The sequence below is a fragment of the Theobroma cacao genome, chromosome 8 (assembly GCF_053813885.1).
Source record: "Theobroma cacao isolate CCN51 chromosome 8, ASM5381388v1, whole genome shotgun sequence".
Taxonomy (NCBI): domain Eukaryota; kingdom Viridiplantae; phylum Streptophyta; class Magnoliopsida; order Malvales; family Malvaceae; genus Theobroma; species Theobroma cacao.
In genome coordinates, this window is record NC_142646.1 from 4,256,634 (window position 1) to 4,274,238 (window position 17,605).

General features: G+C 37.0%; 2 protein-coding genes and 2 pseudogenes across 4 annotated transcripts; all 4 read left to right on the forward strand.

Annotated features, from left to right (window-relative positions):
* Window positions 1–108: 108 nt before the first annotated feature.
* LOC18591953 (serine carboxypeptidase-like 7) lies at window positions 109–4,726 on the forward strand (annotated as a pseudogene). The gene is made up of 14 exons (XR_016027891.1): window positions 109–494; window positions 626–771; window positions 1,107–1,186; window positions 1,286–1,408; window positions 1,507–1,606; window positions 1,778–1,815; window positions 2,473–2,574; window positions 2,733–2,819; window positions 2,904–3,056; window positions 3,472–3,543; window positions 3,622–3,737; window positions 3,836–3,953; window positions 4,064–4,109; window positions 4,234–4,726. The product of XR_016027891.1 is annotated as a serine carboxypeptidase-like 7 (transcript).
* A 5,619-nt stretch (window positions 4,727–10,345) lies between these two features.
* LOC148761125 (serine carboxypeptidase-like 7) lies at window positions 10,346–11,522 on the forward strand. Its single transcript, XM_088808986.1, has 4 exons — window positions 10,346–10,689; window positions 10,786–10,931; window positions 11,174–11,260; window positions 11,383–11,522. The coding sequence occupies exons 1-3, from the start codon at window positions 10,550–10,552 to the stop codon at window positions 11,221–11,223; spliced, it is 336 nt and encodes a 111-aa protein (XP_088665112.1). The 5' UTR covers window positions 10,346–10,549; the 3' UTR covers window positions 11,224–11,260; window positions 11,383–11,522.
* LOC18591954 (putative serine carboxypeptidase-like 52) lies at window positions 11,409–12,649 on the forward strand. Its single transcript, XM_088808987.1, has 6 exons — window positions 11,409–11,540; window positions 11,743–11,815; window positions 11,901–12,019; window positions 12,115–12,228; window positions 12,347–12,392; window positions 12,510–12,649. The coding sequence occupies exons 1-6, from the start codon at window positions 11,455–11,457 to the stop codon at window positions 12,591–12,593; spliced, it is 522 nt and encodes a 173-aa protein (XP_088665113.1). The 5' UTR covers window positions 11,409–11,454; the 3' UTR covers window positions 12,594–12,649.
* Window positions 12,615–17,495, forward strand: LOC18591955 (serine carboxypeptidase-like 2; annotated as a pseudogene). Its single transcript, XR_016027890.1, has 15 exons — window positions 12,615–12,677; window positions 14,046–14,131; window positions 14,231–14,376; window positions 14,706–14,782; window positions 14,888–15,010; window positions 15,131–15,232; window positions 15,361–15,398; window positions 15,683–15,784; window positions 15,929–16,015; window positions 16,140–16,306; window positions 16,507–16,578; window positions 16,656–16,774; window positions 16,869–16,982; window positions 17,084–17,129; window positions 17,247–17,495. The product of XR_016027890.1 is annotated as a serine carboxypeptidase-like 2 (transcript).
* The last annotated feature ends 110 nt before the right edge of the window (window positions 17,496–17,605 follow it).

Consider the following 17,605-nt stretch of genomic DNA (forward strand, 5'->3'; position numbering starts at 1 on the left):
TAATGACAAAAAAGAAAAGGAAATGAAATGGACGGGACAGCTTCATTTATTATGAATCAACCATATCCCATGGAGATATTCGCACAAGGCAGAAATAATTTCAGAATTTAATGGCTTTTGTCATTGCATTCATTAATTAAGCTGCCTTTCGACAAAATCCAGCAAAAGGCTACACCAATGGTGTTTATTCACTATGTGCCAGAACTCATTATGCTTTGCCCTCATTGTCTTATCTCCTCGCTGAGTAATGAACCACTCGTTTATGCACTTTACATCAAACACCCCAACGTAGAACCCAAATGCATAGGTTTATCTTTAAATAGCTCAGAGCAGAGATATATAGAAACTGAGAGCTTTTGAATGGCGCTGCTCTTCTTTTTCTTCATTCTTTTACAGGTTTTCACAGAGTCACAGTACGCCTTCGCCGCGTCTCGTTCATTGACTAAGTTCCTTCCTGGATTTGAGGGGCCTCTCCCTTTTGAACTTGAAACCGGGTGAGTTAATTATCCAAAAAAAGAAAGAAAAACCGGGATGAGTCAATTAAGTTGGTGGTGGTAGTACTGTACCTTTTACTTTCTTGGATTACAGGTTCATGATGTCGTGTATATGTGAATGTTGTTGTCAGGTATGTGGGTGTGGGTGAATCAGAGGATGTGCAACTCTTCTATTACTTTATACAGTCGGAGAGAAATCCTGAAGAGGACCCTCTCCTGCTTTGGTGGACTGGTGGCCCTGGCTGCTCTTCCTTTTCTGCTCTTTTTTATGAAATTGGTAATTAGGACAAGTCTAATTCTACAATAGTATGAGTTAATTAGTGATACATTGCTTAAAGAAAAAGGATGACTCTTAGAATTCTGGCGAGTTTCATGCCAATAGCTAAGTTTACTCCACAAGGACCTGAGATGACCAGATATTTTATATACATATATATGACCCTGAAATCAAATCTGAATTAATCCCCAAGCTTTTCTAGGCTGCAAATTGATCTTCAATCTTATTCATCAACAGTTTTAGCCCACACAGGGAACTTTCTTAAAACTTGATGATTAATCATCCAAATCAAATGACCATGTCATGATCACCAAGCATTGGTCTTAATAACGCAGGTCCATTGAATTTCAAGGTGGATGTCGAGTACAATGGAAGCTTGCCTACAGTGCTCTTGAATCCATACTCATGGACAAAGGTGATTATGTTTATTTAGGCGAGTAAAACAAGTCCCTTCTGTCTTTACTTTTTCCTTCTTTTAAGCTTGATAATTAACTTGGACAACCGTTATTTTTAGACGTCCAGCATCATATTTATAGATTCACCTGTTGGCACTGGATTCTCCTACGCAAGAAACAATCTTGCTAAACAGACAGGTGACTTCAAACAAGTTCACCAGCTCCACCAATTTCTTAGGAAGGTACATCAGCATCTTGTAAAAAATTTTCAGGTTCATAAAAATTTTTCTTCGCAGAATTTCATTAAGCAGATCAGGCAAAACGATTTTCTGTTATGTAGTGGTTGATAGATCATCCAAATTTCTTCTCAAGGCCAGTGTATATTGGTGGAGACTCGTCTGGCCTTATCCTTCCAATACTCGTTCAAGAGATCTCATACGGTATAAGAATCATACCTTGTAGCATATTAAATAAGGAATCATGTGAGGATGGATATAACCTTGTTGCATATTGTCCTTACTTACTTTATTAATATAGACTAAAAAAAAAATACACGAGTGATGCTTAATGTCCGGGTTTTGTAATTTTAAATTTTATATCCCTGCATGCAGGAAATGAAGAAGGCATCAAACCACTAATTGATCTCCAGGTTTGGGATTGTGCCCTTTTTCTAGTTTCATGTTAAGACTACACACAAATTTTTTATGCTAAAATAGTTTACAGTACTGAAACAGGGTTTCACATGCACTTTATATACTGACCATTTGATCACGGTGACACTTTGGAATTTGAATTTGATAATGAAGGATTTTGACCTCTGAAAAGATCTAAAACCAATCTCATTTCTAACTTTTTTGGGAAAAATTCCACCTGATAGAAGGTAGATTAATTTCCCATGATGAACAAAGAGTAAGAAAGAGGTGACTTTGAAAAGTAGCTTGTGAAATGAAATAAAGTCGTGAACTTATGTTTCTCAAGTCTTTGGAATTTATGCTAGAGATGGTCCTATTAATCATAATCAAGCAAACTCCACAGAACCTAGTGATACTGCAAGAATCACTAGTGAAATGTGCCTCCAAACAAATGGATGGACAAAATCCTTGAAATATACTCATCTTTAGAATAAATTAAGGATATTTCAGGTCCTATGTTCTGACTTATCTAAACTATGTGCCTTAACAAACAATATAGATATTTTAGTGTTCCTGCTTCAGCCTTTCAAAAAATAAAATTTAATAAATGAATTTTAGGGCGTCGCGATGTTTTACTCCTCAGGTAAAGTATACTGATTTCTGAGTGATTTCAGGGATACATACTCGGGGACCCCATAACTGTGCCTAGTCTTGAATACAAACTTCAGATTCCATATGTTCATGGAATGGCATTAATTTCTGATGAACTCTATGAGGTAAATTGATCTCTCAAACAGTCAAACTCCCCCAGATGTCTTCGGTTTCAAACTTGGTCGTTATCTCTGAACAAAGATAAAGTGTAAAGAAAAAAAAATACGAAGCCAGTGAATCCTATTTTAATTAATCAGTTAATGATCCTTTTATACTTTTCCAGTCATTAAAGAGAAGTTGTGAGGGGGAGTATCACAATGTAGATCCCAGCAATGAAGACTGTCAGAAAGATCTTCAATATTATGACAAGGTATGCAGATTTTTTTTCTTTGTTGTTGTTCTAGTTCTCATTAATTATTTCTTTTGTTTCTTACCTCAATTATGCAACTCTCAGTGTGTTTCAAGAATTCAAATTGCACAAATTCTGGAACCAAGATGCGCTGAGGCTTCCCCCATGCCGCTAGAGATGTTAGCTAGAAGGCGGTATCTTGATGAACACCATCAAGAACTCCTAGATCCTTTTCCACCTCCTACAGTTGGCTGTCGAGTAATGTGACATACTCCTAAAATGCTCTCATCATATATGTAATTCATCATAGTACTAAAATTTTAAATAATATTATAAAGATTAAATAGTATGAATTTCCAAGCAAGAAAGAAAGACAATAAGTTTAGTGCGTTAGAGTCATTCCAGCTTGTTAGAGACTAAAACCTATTCTTATGATCTCACCAAAGAGTTCAATTTTTCTGAATGAATGGTTAATTTTCTAAAAGGGTACCAGAACTTCAGGGTTCAGATTTCAAATCCTGAGAGCACCAGTATTCTTGTGATCATTTTTCAACACTACCCTTAAGCCGTCAACCACAGGATGAATTTGTTATTCCATGAGCTCAAGTGGCCCATGACCAGTTTTTGTAATGTGAACTTAAATTCTCCTGCATATTGATCCATGTCTTTGCAGACTTATTCATATTTGCTCGCTCAGTATTGGGTTAACGATGATGATGTCCAAAAAGCTCTGCACATTAGAAAGGTTGAAATTGGTTGTTAAAAATTAAACTGGTAAGGCAAACAGCAGGAGAAGCACAGAATCAAGTCTTCTTTTGTGCAGGGAAGCATAGGACGATGGCAGAGGTGCAACTATTCTATACCTTATACAAGAGAGGTTCAAAGCAGTTTTCAGTATCACGTAAACCTCAGTGCCAAAGCCTACCGTTCTTTAGTATACAGGATAGGTGGCTATTTTATGCATTTTACTTGATTTAAAATCAATGATGATATGCAGTTATACTTTTTTTTATTCTTCTATCGAATTGACTTTGATGCAGTGGCGATCATGATATGATCGTGCCTTTCTTGGCAACTCAAGCTTGGATAAGAGCTTTGAACTATCCCATTGTTGATGATTGGCGGCCATGGATGCTACAAAGGCCAAGTTGCAGGGTCAGTGATGATTCTGAGTTTTCAGTATTACCTTTCGCCTTTTCTATTTTGTGATTTCACTTTTAGAAGGGAGCTAAGTGAGAAGCTAAGTTGGGACTTGCATTTTGTAGATACACGAGGACTCATTCCAATCGGATGACATTTGCCACAATTAAGGCAAGGAAGTTCTTCTCATTATGTTTCCTTTCTCATCTTATAAAGAAAAAAAAAATCATTTACTTTTAAAAAAAATTTGCTGTTTCCGTTCCTCTCCCCTTTACTATATTCTGTTAATATGTAGGGAGGAGGGCATACAGCTGAGTACACCCCAAAAGAACGTTTTGCTATGTTTAAAAGGTGGATAAATGGAGAGCCTTTATGACAAATTTCATCGCCCGCAACTTCAAAGTTGTGAAGTAAAACGTGGTTCAGCTAATTTTGGCTTTGATTGATAAGAATTCCAATGGTAGCAAGAACTGCCCAAATATTATTCTATATAGCATTTTCCCCTGTTTCAGTGAAAGCCCCGAATTAATCAGCCCCTTTACCATTTAAAGTTTTGTACAACATGACGTGGCACCTTCTTGGTCAAACAGGTGAAACAATAGCTTCTTTTTCTTTTTTTTTTTCTTTCTCATTGTGACATGCCTAAGTGGGACAATGGTCCCCTTGTCGTTTGTATTGCATGCATTGCAAGCGATAAGTAGATGAAAAGCGCAAAAGGCGACGATTACATAGCGACCTAACAGTTTTAATGCATAATTTCAACACTTTTATGATTTGGTCCACTGAAATTAATCATTTTTTTTTTGTTTTGGGATAATAGAAATATAGAATATTATTATTTCAATATCCAAAGAAGCAGTTTTATATTTAATAAAAGATGTTAGAGAATCATGACAGATATTTTAATGAAAGATAATGAGGATCATGACAGATATGCTCCTTGACTTAGTGATATAATTTCTTGATCTAATTCTCTTAATTTTTTTAATTATAGGAAGTTACAGCCTTTATTTAAGCATTACACTCTATTGTACATATTGTTTTTCTTTTATATTGATGCTATAATTTGTATATAAATGGATGAATAATAATCGAATAAATCATTCAAGAGAGTATTCAAGCTTTTCATGGTATCAGAGCAAGGTTGTATACAACCTAAGCTAAAATTTTCTAATGGACGATAAGAGTGGGGAAGGGGTAAGCAAGGGTAACAAGAATTTGGTATCCACCATAGGTACGACTACACTAAACAGTACATTGGTCGACACCCAATCGCTTGGTCTAATACTTGTTACACATCCATTGAGTGAAATTGAGAATAATTACATCACTTGGAGGTGTAGTTTTTTTAATGCTCTCCAATCCAAGAACAAAACAAGGTTCGTGGATGGATCGATTACGAAGCTAGAAATCAACCCCTCATATTTCCAAAGTTGGGTATAATGTAATGCAATAGCATTATCTTGGCAAACTAATGCTCTTTTAAAGGAATTGCAGGGAAAAGTAGTACATATAAAAAATGCAAGTAAAATATAAGCATATCTCCAGAAACGATTTACTCAAGGCATTACACTTAGAGTCTATGAACTCAAGTAAGCAATTACGTTTTCGCAACAGGAGAAGGTCCCAATCTTTACTTATTATGGAAAATTGAAAGCTTTAAGGAATAAAGTACAAACTTTTTGACCTTTACCGGTTTGCACTTTTGGAAAGTGCACTTGTGGTGTCTCGAGACAAATGCAAGAGATGCGCGAGGAAGAAAAGGTATTTGACTTTTTGATGGGATTGGACAAAAGCTACAGAACCGTGCGCTCCCAAATTCTCAGCTTGGAGCCCCTGCCGACTATTGGATAGGCTTATGTGATCGCGACACAAGAAGAGAAGTAGTTGGTAGTGGTTGCATCACCATCCACGGTGCCCGAAAGAGCTGCTTTGATGGCAAGAAACTGGACAATTGATGGTGCAAGGCATGGTAGTGGGCAAAAGGTGGGTGATCGGCGAGACCATCATGGAAGGGAAGGAATTCGTCCCCGTTGCACTCACTGTGACAAAACTAGGCATACTCGTGATTCTTGCTACAAGATTGTGGGCTATCCACCGGATTGGCAACGAAGATAGAAACCTAAGGGAAATTGGACAAAAATGCCAACGATGGTGGCTGGGATGCAAACTCGTGTATTTGCAGTTAAGGGAGAAGCGAACACAAGTCACAGACCTTATTCATCTGTGCCTAGGCTCACACAGGCCCAATACTAGCAACTGATGGATTTATTAAGCTGGCAAACAAATGAGTCCAGCTCTAATATTGGACCAATAGTCAACATGGCATCAAATGTCCACAACACAAATTTTTCTGATAAATCATCTGGTAAGAACAATTCGTGGATAATTGATACTAGGGCCACAAATCATATCACTCATCAAATTGATAGTTTGTTCAACATGGTTAAAAATTCCAATATCCAATCTGTCCAAATTCCGAATGGTGATACTATGCTAGTACATGTTGTGGGCCAAGTAAATCTTGGGCCCAATTTAACCATGGTACATGTTGTGGGCCAAGTGAATCTTGGGCCCAATTTAACCATGGATAAAGTTCTTAAAATGCCTGATTTTTGTTTTAATTTGATATTTGTGAGAAAAAAAACTCGTGACTTGAACTATCTACTTATTTTTGGACCTGATTTTTGTGTGATATAGGACTTACTCTCTAGGAAGCCAATTAGAGTGGGTTGAGTGCGAAATGAATTATACTATTTGGAGCCAATGAGGGCGGGCAAGGTTTTTTTGGCTAAAGGCAAAGATAATGCATTGCTGTCGCACCATCGATTAGGGCACATTCCTTTGGATCGTCTTTCAATAGTTCCAAATTTATCTGTCACCTGTACCGAAAAGGACAACTTTCTTTGCGATGCCTGTTATAGAGCGAAACAAACTTGATTGCCTTTCCTAATTCAAAGAAATAAAAGTTTGCATGCCTTTGATTTACTCCATTGTGATATTTGGGGGCCCTATCACATTGCATCCTTTTCAAGAGCATATTATTTTCTCGTTATTATTGATTATTATAGCCAAGCAACATGGGTCTTTCTTATGAAGCATAAATTAGAAACTAAAAATCTTTTGCTTTATTTCTTCCAATTGGTCAGGACACAATTCAATGCACAAATCAAGATATTACGAACAGACAACGATTTGGAATTTAAGCATGAAGATTTGGTGGATCATTATTTTGAGCATGGCATGGAAAAACAAACCAGTTACACAAACACACCTCAGAAAAATGGTGTGGTGGAACGCAAACATCGCCACCTTTTAGAAGTAGCACGAGCATTTCGATTTCAAGCCAACGTCCCCATCACCTTTTGGGGTGAATGTTTACTCACTGCAACATATTTGATCAATCGTATGCCATTCTCAGTCATAGACAATCAAACTTCGTATGAGAAATTGCTTGGCAAATCTCCATCATATGATCATCTCAGATCTTTTGGATGCCTCTGTTACGGACATGTCAACAACAAGCCTCGTGATAAGTTTACCTCTCGGAGTAAACCAGGAATCTTTGTTGGCTACCTTTTAGGGCAAAAGGGATATCGCATATATGATATTGAGAGAAAAAAGATATATGTTTCTCTAGATGTGCAATTTTGGGAAGAAACATTCTCATTTGACAAAGCAAAAGTTAACGATTCAACTACTAAGGGTGCACATCAACATACACAAGCCTCTTCTTTCAGTCCATTTGATGAACCGCCTGGACACTCAAGCTTTCAAAGTACCTTGTAGCAGAAGCCAATAGACAATTCACTAATGCCACAACATTCGAAACAAAACCAGGAGGTCACATCATCAATGTACCCCCAAGAAGAGTCAACACATGTGGAAAACAACATCGACCAAACTGACGATTCTATCTCCTTTATGATTGAGCCAAGGATGGCAACACAAGAAAATAGTGTTTCTTCATCACATACAAAACTACATAATGTTATTCCTATCAAAGGACAGCGATAAGTATCGAAGCAATTATTTGGATATGATTATATTTTGCCCTCTTCACTTGTTCCTGATTCGCATTCTTTTTCTCCTTCGGCCAACTTGGCGATATATCCTTTATCTCACAATATTTCTTACTCTAAATTTTCTAGAGCTCACAATGTGTTCTTAGCAACCATCTCAATCATCGATGAGCCATAATCATTTTTTCAGGTAGTCAAAATATAGCATTAGCATGATGTTATGGCCAAACACATAGCTGCCTAAGAAGCAAATAATACTTGGACTTTGACTTTTCTACCTTCGAAAAAATGAGCCACTGATTCTAAATGGGTGTATAAAATCCAATACAATCCAGATGGAGCAGTAGAACGTTATAAAGCAAGGCTCGTCACCAAAGGCTATACACAAATTGAAAGGGTGGATTTCCATGAGACCTTTGCTCCGGTTGCAAAATTGGTCACAGCACATTATCTTTTGGTTATCGTTGTCGTACGTCATTAAGAGTTACACCAACTAGACGTCAATAATGCCTTTTTACATGGGGATTTAGAAAAAGAAGTCTACATGAAAATGCCTCAGGGCTTTGCCAAAAAGAGGGAGTAGCGTGTTTGTTAACTCAAGAAATCTCTATATGGACTTCGTCAAGCATCACAAAATTGGTATCAAAAGTTCACTAATTCCTTACTAGCCATTGGATTTGTTCAATCGCATGTCGATCATTCTCTATTCACGTACTCTGCCAATGAGTCATTTGTTGCAGTATTAATCTACGTTGATGACTTTATAGTAACAAAGACTGATGCACTCAAGATTTCCTAACTAAAGGCTCACTTGGATCGTAAATTTTGTATTAAAGATTTGGGCAAGCTAAAATATTTTTTGGGCATTGAGGTGGCACGTTCTTCATCCAGCATTATCTTGAGCCAACGAAAATATATGCTTGATATATTGGCAGACAACAGCCTCACTGGTTGCAAACCCGTTTCGTCACCTATGGACCAACAGGTCAAGCTCGATCTTGATGAAGGAACACTTTGTTCAGATCCAGGGCAGTACAAAAGGTTAATTAGAAGATTATTATATCTCATCATCACAAGACATGATATTAGTTTTACGGTTCATGTACTAAGTCAGTTTATGCATTGCCCAAGTCAACCTCATTTCGATGTAGCTTTACGTATTCTTAGGTATCTGAAAGGGTCCCCAGGCCAAGGTTTGTTGCTTCCTGCTAATAGTCAGTTGACCCTCAGAGCTTACTATGATGCAGATTGGGCAAGTTGTCCAACAACACGTAGATCAACCATGAGATGTATCATCTTTCTTGGTTCGTCTCCTATCTTATGGCGATCTAAGAAATAGTCAGTTGTTTCTCATTCCTCTATAGAACCAGAGTATAAGGCCATGGCCACGACAACAAGTGAGATTGTATGGCTTCTTAGATTATTAGTTGACCTTCGAATTTCACACCCATCACCAGCTTCATTATTTTGTGACAATCAAGCTACACTTCAAGTTGCTGTGAATCCAGTTTTTCATGAATGTACCAAGCACATCGAGATAGACTGTCATTTTATCAGATAACACATCTAGTCCACAACCCTTGCTCCATGATCCATCTCATCACAATTTCAGTTGGCAGACATTTTTACCAAGGCTTTTGGGCAGAATCGTTTCCATGATTTAATGGTCAAGTTGGGTATTACAAATCTTCATACTCCAACTTGAGGGAGAGTAATGAAAGATATTAGAGAATCATGATAGATATCATAATGAAGGATAATGGGGATCATGACAGATATGCTCCTTGACTTAGTGATATAACTTTCTTATCTAATTCCCTTAATTTCCTTGATTATAGGACGTTACAACCTTTATTTAAGCATTACACTTTATTATACAAATTATTTTTTTTTATATTGATGCTATGACTTGTATATAAACGGATAAATATTAATCGAATAAATCATTCAGGAAAGTATTCAAACTCTTCAAAATTCAACTATGAATTGTTTTTTCGTTCCATTTTGTCCCTTTCTTTCCATTTTCTCTTCTCACATTTTTCTTTCTCCCACCCAGCATCATGGGACATAAACATTGCCTATAATTTATAGAACTTTAGAGAATAGCGTGGATCATGTGAATCTAATATCAAATAGTATGTTTTTAACGAGTAGAGTTATAAGTTTTACATTGGAAAAAAAACTTATAGTAAAGAGTCAAGAAAGGATATCTTGATTTGAAAGAGAAGTGTCACGAATTTTATGTTGGGATATTGGACATATAGGGGTTCATATCGTTTTCAATCTGATATGTGAGACATCTGAAACAAACTCGTGAGAGGAACGGATCGCAACAGACGATATCTTGTGTGGATCGCGATGCTGTGCATTAAATTTTAAAGAGAGGACAGCTTCAATAATGTCAGAATTTACTATGCTTGTGCAGCACACTTTGCAGTCAAAGCCATTTTCAGTATGTAGTCAACCTTTCCATCAAAATCATTCAAGCTAACCCTCGACAAAATCTGGCAGAGGCTAATTCACCGGTTCTTTTATTCACAATTCGTTACCAAACTCAAAAGTCTCCATCCTTCTCTTGATAGCTTATGGATGGCAAGATCAGATAAAATTGCAGTTGTTCTCTTTCTCTTCTTTCTTTTAAAGGTTTGCTCGCAGCCCCGAACGTCTCATTCATTGGTTAAGTTTCTTCCTGGATTTGAAGGGCCTCTGCCTTTTGAACTTGAAACTGGGTGAGTCCATAAAGTTGTTGGTGGTGATTTACTATACTTTGTGTTTACCTTATTGGTTTTGATTCTTGATGTTATATATGTGTATGTTATTGTCAGGTATGTGGATGTGGAAGAATCGGATGATGTCCAGCTCTTTTACTACTTTGTAGAGTCGGAGAGAAATCCTGGAGAGGACCCACTCCTGCTTTGGCTAACTGGTGGTCCTGGCTGCTCTGGCCTTTCAGGCCTTGTGTACGAAATTGGTAAGGCAGGCCAAATTCCCCAGTAGCATTCAATTAATAAGTAGTTCTATACTTTTTGCTTAAAAGGGAACGGCGCTGATCTCTATGAACTCTATGATGTAATTTATTTATCTTCCTTTAAATCTCTTCTCCAAGTTTCTCGGGTTTCCTCATTTAGTAACTGGGCAAAACTACCTTGTCACCAGAAAGAAAAAGCTTTGAAAAGATTTTCTATTAAGCAATCGGTTGACTTTGTTTTCCAGTCATTGTAGAGAAGTTGTCGTGGAGAATATCAAAACATCAATCCCAGTAACGTGGAGTGTCAGAAAGATCTTCAGTATTACACCAAGGTATGCAGTTCTCTCTCAGGTTCCTTTTCTTTTTAATTAAAAATATAATTTTTTTTCATTACCGTTATTAGTCTGAGTCATTTTCTTTTAGTTGATCCTTGTATTGCAAAACGCAATTTCAGTGTATTTCAGGAATTGAAACAACGCATATTCTGGAACCATTATGCAGTTTTGCATCCCCAAAGCCACAAGAAATGTATGCTAGAAGACGGTATCTTGATGAACACCAGAAAGAGCTCCTTGATCCTGAACCACCAATACTTCCTAAAATTGGCTGTCGGATAATTCCATATTCTCCCCTCAGAAATGCAAATTATGTATGTAATTTATCATGATGCCAAAACAAAATCATCGTAAAAATATCATAAAAATTGAACTAACAGCAATCTGTAAGATGAATTGGTACTTTGAATTGGCCATTTCCTGTAATGAATGAAAATCTTATCTAAACACCTGAACTCTGACTTATTTTCCTTGTGACAGACTTATTCCTTTTTGCTTTCTTCTTATTGGGCTAATGCTGGCAATGTCCAGAAAGCAATCCACATAAGAAAGGTATAAAATATAAGTAGTTTGTTAAAAATTAAACTGGAATGAAAACCGCAAAAGAACTGAAGAAGCAACATTTGTCTTTCTGCAGGGGAGTATAGGACAATGGAAGCGGTGTGATTTTGGATTACCTTACACAGCTGATCTTCCGAGCAGTTTTCTGTATCATGTAAACCTTAGTACCAGAGGTTATCGTGCTTTAGTTTACAGGTGAGATAACTCTATCTTCTGCATTTACTCGATTTAAAACCTATCATGATGCGTATTTAGAGCATGCTTTCGTTTTTATTTGGGCTTGGATACAGCGGTGACCATGACATGCTGGTGCCTTTCTTGGGAACTGAAGCATGGATAAAATCTCTCAACTATCCCATTGTTGATGATTGGCGGCCATGGATGGTGCAAGACCAAGTTGCAGGGTCAGTTTGTAGACTCAAGATATTCTTTTTTTCCATATTTTTGAACAATGATATTACTCTTTTGAAGGAGTTTAGTCAGAAACTAACTGGGAGTTCTACAAAAACCTGAAATTTGCAGATACACGAGGACCTACTCCAATCAAATGACATATGCCACTATTAAGGCAAGGAAAATTCGCATATGCATATCCCTTTCTCATTCTCATAATGACAAATTGTAATTATAGTTTTTCTTCTTTTGTTTTTTTGGGTTTCCCTGTTATTGTTTGGTTAATTGGCAGAGAGGAGGGCACACAGCTCCCGAGTACAAGCCCGCAGAATGTTTTGCTATGTTTAAAAGGTGGATATCTCGAGAGCCTTTGTAACAGAGTCAGCTCATCATGCTTCCAAATTCAAAGCACTGATGTGAACTATGTTTTACCATCTGATGTGAACAATGTTTTACCATGGTAATAAACATTCTTCTCTCTCACCTGTATTAAGAAGTTTAAAACATTACTTTCAACTAATGAAAATTTTATCCTCTCGTAGGATTTCTATTAAAAATCTTGTATTTTAGCAATAGCAAGCTTGAAATTAAGAATCAAGGTCTGGCACTTAGACAGTTACAATAGACTTTTTGTGAAGGACTACCAAGTGATCTCAGAGATCTAAGAAAGCAGAGCAAAAAAAATTAAGACTGATTTCATTTGGTCGAAACTGTGTGTGGTTCCCCATTACAGTTTGGTACAACATGGCGTTGCACCTTGAGTAATTAAGACAGCTGCATAAAAAGTTCCAAGTCGCAACACTTTCAGAACTTGTGCAAGTTATCCTCCACTTGTATCTCCATTTTGAAAGGAGAAGAAAGCAGAAGCAAAACCAGTCAGGTGTGCGTCGTATCCGCCTAAAACCTAAGTAAAAGATCTTCTGATCTAATATTGAACCTTATACCTACAATAAATCAAATAAACAGAGAAAATATTTAATTACCAAAATGAAAACATTGTATAGTGAAGGCATTTCTTTTCAAAATGATCTGAAATCAGATATAAATAGAAAAGAACAATGCAATAAAGTATGCTCTTCCCAGATTTGGGACACTTGATTATTGTACATTAGGTCAATAGATATTGCCAAAGAAACAGTAAGCATTACCAGAGGAATTTCTCGAGAAGAACTTTAGCACCTCGTCAATAATTATGACCTGCACTAGATGGAGAATAATGAAGGCAAGCAAAATGGATCAAATCTCGCTAGAAGCCACACCACAGGCACCAATATTGAGTATCACGAGAACTAAATCAAATGGAGATCTCTGCTGCAATAGCTTCAGAATTTACTATGCTTGTCCACGCCCTGAAACGAGACTTTTCATCATAATCATTCAAGCTATCGCTCGACAAAATCTAGCAGAGGCTAATAAACCGGTGGTTTTTTCACGATTAGATACCAAACTCAAACTGTTTCAATCTATTAGAGTTGAGATTTTCTCTGCATATTTGTTGCAGACACTTAGGCAGAGTTTGTTTTCATTGTTTATGCTTTCAAATATATCAGTTGGTAGTTGGTTGACTTAAAATAATGCAGCACCATGTCTCATGCAGATTTGTCCAGCTAATGCTGAGATATGTTATATATTTTTGTATCCTAAGCTTTGTATATATATCAGCAGATGAATGAATCAAACTCTGCATCCGTTTTCTGCAGCATACTTCTCTGTCATCTCTTCTCTTTACTTCTGCTATCTGATAAACTTACACAATCCTCCACTTGAGAGCTTCTGAATGGCAAGGTCAGATAAAATTGCAGTTCTCTTTTTCTTCTTTCTTTTAAAGGTTTGCTCGCACCTCGCTATGTCTCATTCATTGGTTAAGTTTCTTCCTGGATTCGAAGGGCCCCTGCCTTTTGAACTTGAAACTGGGTGAGTCCATAAAGTAGTTGGTGGTAATATACTATACTTTGTATTTTCCTTCTTGATTTTGCAGATTCTTGATGTTATATACGTGTATGTTATTGTCAGGTATGTGGGTGTGGGTGAATCAGATGATGTCCATCTCTTCTACTACTTCATAAAGTCGGAGAGAAATCCTGGAGAGGACCCTCTCCTGCTTTGGCTAACTGGTGGCCCTGGCTGCTCTGGCCTTTCAGGCCTTGTTTATGAAATTGGTAAGACAGGCCAAATCCCCCAGTAGCATTCAATTGAGTAGTTGTATACTTTTTGCTTAAAAGGGAATGGGAGACTTGTTTCTGGTGATATGCCAATAAGAAGTTTATTTCTAGTTTGGCCCTCACATGACTAGAAACACATGATATACACATTTTGGTTCACTAAGATCTTTTTAATTCAAATTTGTTTTTAAAATCGATGTCCTTTAAGCTGCCTTGAATTGTATTCGTCAACAGAAACCTTTCATAAAATTGTCTGCAAATGATAATCAATCATCAAAATCAAAATCAACCACTTAGATCCAAGGCATTTTATCTTAACATTGCAGGTCCACTTAATTTCAAGGTTGTGGAATAAAATGGAAGTTTGCCTACATTGGTGTTGAATCCATACTCATGGACAAAGGTGATTATGTCATTACAGAAGTGGAACAAATCAGAAGATATTTCTTTTTTCTTCTGTTTCTTCTTAATTTTGTAACTAAGTTGGACATTAGTCATTTATTTTCAGATCTCCAGCATCATCTTTGTAGATTCATCTGTTGGCACTGGATTCTCCTATGCAACAAACCAGCATGCAGCTCAGTCAAGTGACTTCAAACAAGTTCACCATCTCCACCAATTTCTCCAGAAGGTGCAGCGACACTTTTTTTAAGCAGAAGTCTCAAAATGTTTTGTTTGGGAAGCATTTAATTGAGTTGATTGTTGCTGTTTTTACATTGAAGCAATTTACGAGTATTTTGTTATTATGTAGTGCCTGATGGATCATCCAGAATTCCTCTCAAATCCAGTCTACATTGCTGGGACTCAGACGCTGGCATTATTCTCCCAGTGATCTTTCAAGAAATCTTATATGGTAAAGGATAGTTCGATATTAGAAGGGAAATCCTGCGCCAATGGTTAACCACTTAGCTCAGGGTCCTTACCTTATTAGCAATTTATTTAGACTAAAAAGTTGTAACTATAAATTTCATAACCCTGTAGGAAATGAAGAAGGTATCAGGCCACTAATCGATCTCCAGGTTTGTAATTGCATTTTTGTTCTCTTTGGATTTTGAGAAGAAAAAACGATGCTTAGAATTAGACTTGATTTCAATGACCAAAAATGGAGGAAAGGTGAGTTTATGAAGGTGTAGCTAGAAAGTGGAAATGCCTAGTTCAGGTTGTTCAGAATAAAGCAAGGAGACATCCTGTCTCTCGGAATCCTGACATAACTGAATAATGAGCTTTAACCAACAACATAAACATTTTTAGTGCATGCTTCCAGTGTGGTGCTAATGAGCTGCTGGATTCTGAGTGCTTTCAGGGATACATACTCGGGAACCCCAGAACAGTACCAACTCTAGAAGACAACTCCAAGATCTCATTTGCTCATAGAATGGCGCTGATCTCTGATGAACTCTATGATGTAATTTATTTATCTTCCTTTAATTCTCTTCTCCAGGTTTCTCTGATTTCCAAATTTGGTAATTGGACAAAACTACCTAGTCACCAGAAAGAAAAAGCTTTCAAAATATTTTCGATTAAGCAATCGATCGACATTCTTTTCCAGTCATTGAAGAGAAGTTATCGTGGAGAATATCAAAATATCGATCCCAGAAACGTGGAGTGTCAGAAAGATCTTCAGTATTACACCATGGTATGCAGCTCTCGCTCAGGTTCCTTTTCTTTTTAATCTAAAATATAAAATTTTTTTTCATTACTGCTATTAATCTAAGTCATTTGTCTTTTGTTGATCCTTGTACTACAAAACCCAATTTCAGTGTATATCAGGAATTAACCAGGCGCATATTCTGGAACCCTTATGCAGTTTTGACACATTTACATCCCCACATCCACAAGAAATGTTAGCTAGAACGTGTCCTGATGGACACCGGAAAGAGTTACTTGATTTTCTGAACCATCAACACTTCCTAAATTTGGCTGTCGGGTAATTTCACATTCTCCCCTCTGAAATGCAAATTGAGTATGTAATTTATCATGATGCCGAAACAAAACCATGGTAAAAATTTGATTAAAAATGAAGTAAAGCAATCTGTAAGATGAATTGATACTTTGAATTGACTATTTCCTGTAACGAATGGAAATCCTATATAAACACCTGCACTCTGACATTTTTCTGTGCCACAGACCTATTCCTACTTGCTCTCTTCTTATTGGGCTAATGATGGCGAGGCCCAGAAAGCAATCCACATAAGAAAGGTTTGAAAGTAGTTGTTTAAAAATTAAACTGGAATGAAAACCACAAGAGAACTGAAGAAGCAACTCGACATCTGCAGGGAAGCATAGGACAATGGAAGCGGTGTAATTTTGGATTACCTTACACAGCTGACGTTCCGAGCAGTTTTCCATTTCATGTAAACCTTAGTAGCAGAGGCTACCGTGCTCTAGTTTACAGGTGAGATGACTCTATTTTCTGTATTTACTCATTCAAAACCTATGATGATGCATAGTTGAAGGATGCTTTTGTTTTTTTCTTGGCTTGGATTCAGTGGTGACCAGGACATGGCGATTCCCTTCTTGGGAACTGAGGCATGGATAAAATCTCTCAACTATCCCATTGTTGATGATTGGCGGCCATGGATGGTGAAAGACCAAGTTGCAGGGTCAGTCTGTGGATTCCATTTTTTCAAACAATGATGTCACTCTTTCGACGGAGTTGAGTTAGAAACTAATTGGCAGTTCTGCGAAAACCTGAAATTTGTAGATACAAGAGGACTTACTCCAATCAAATGACGTATGCCACTATTAAGGCAAGGAAAATTCGCATATCCATATCCCTTTCTCATTCTCATGGTGGCAAATTTTTTTTTAGATTTTTTTTTTTTTTTTTTTTTTGGTTTCCCTGTTAATGTTTGGCTAATTGGCAGGATGGAGGGCACACAGCTCCCAGAGTACAAGCCCACAGAAGGTTTTGCTATGTTTAAAAGGTGGATATCTGGAGAGCCTTTGTAACAGTCAGTTCATCACACTTCCAACCTTAAAACAATGATATAATTCCAACTTCAAAGCACTGATGTGAACTATGTTTTACCATGGCTAATTAACATCTTCTCTCTCTCTCTCTCTCCTGTGTTAAGAAGTTTAAGACATTTACTTTTAACTAATAAAAATATTATCCTCTCATAGGATTTCTATTAAAAATCTTGTATATTAGCAATAGCCAGCTTGAAATTAAGAATCAAATCTTGTAAAGGGGGCATTACAAGGATTTTAGATCAAAGCAAGG

What these genes read in the sequence shown, in the direction of transcription:
- LOC148761125 (XM_088808986.1), top strand. Translation starts at nt 10,550, where the DNA reads ATGGCAAGATCAGATAAAATTGCAGTTGTTCTCTTTCTCTTCTTTCTT. An exon ending in CCTTTTGAACTTGAAACTGG is followed by an intron (nt 10,690 to 10,785) that starts GTGAGTCCATAA and finishes TGTTATTGTCAG; the next exon opens with GTATGTGGATGTGGAAGAAT. An exon ending in AGGCCTTGTGTACGAAATTG is followed by an intron (nt 10,932 to 11,173) that starts GTAAGGCAGGCC and finishes TTTGTTTTCCAG; the next exon opens with TCATTGTAGAGAAGTTGTCG.
- LOC18591954 (XM_088808987.1), top strand. Translation starts at nt 11,455, where the DNA reads ATGTATGCTAGAAGACGGTATCTTGATGAACACCAGAAAGAGCTCCTT. An exon ending in CTTCCTAAAATTGGCTGTCG is followed by an intron (nt 11,541 to 11,742) that starts GATAATTCCATA and finishes TTCCTTGTGACA; the next exon opens with GACTTATTCCTTTTTGCTTT. An exon ending in TGACATATGCCACTATTAAG is followed by an intron (nt 12,393 to 12,509) that starts GCAAGGAAAATT and finishes GTTAATTGGCAG; the next exon opens with AGAGGAGGGCACACAGCTCC.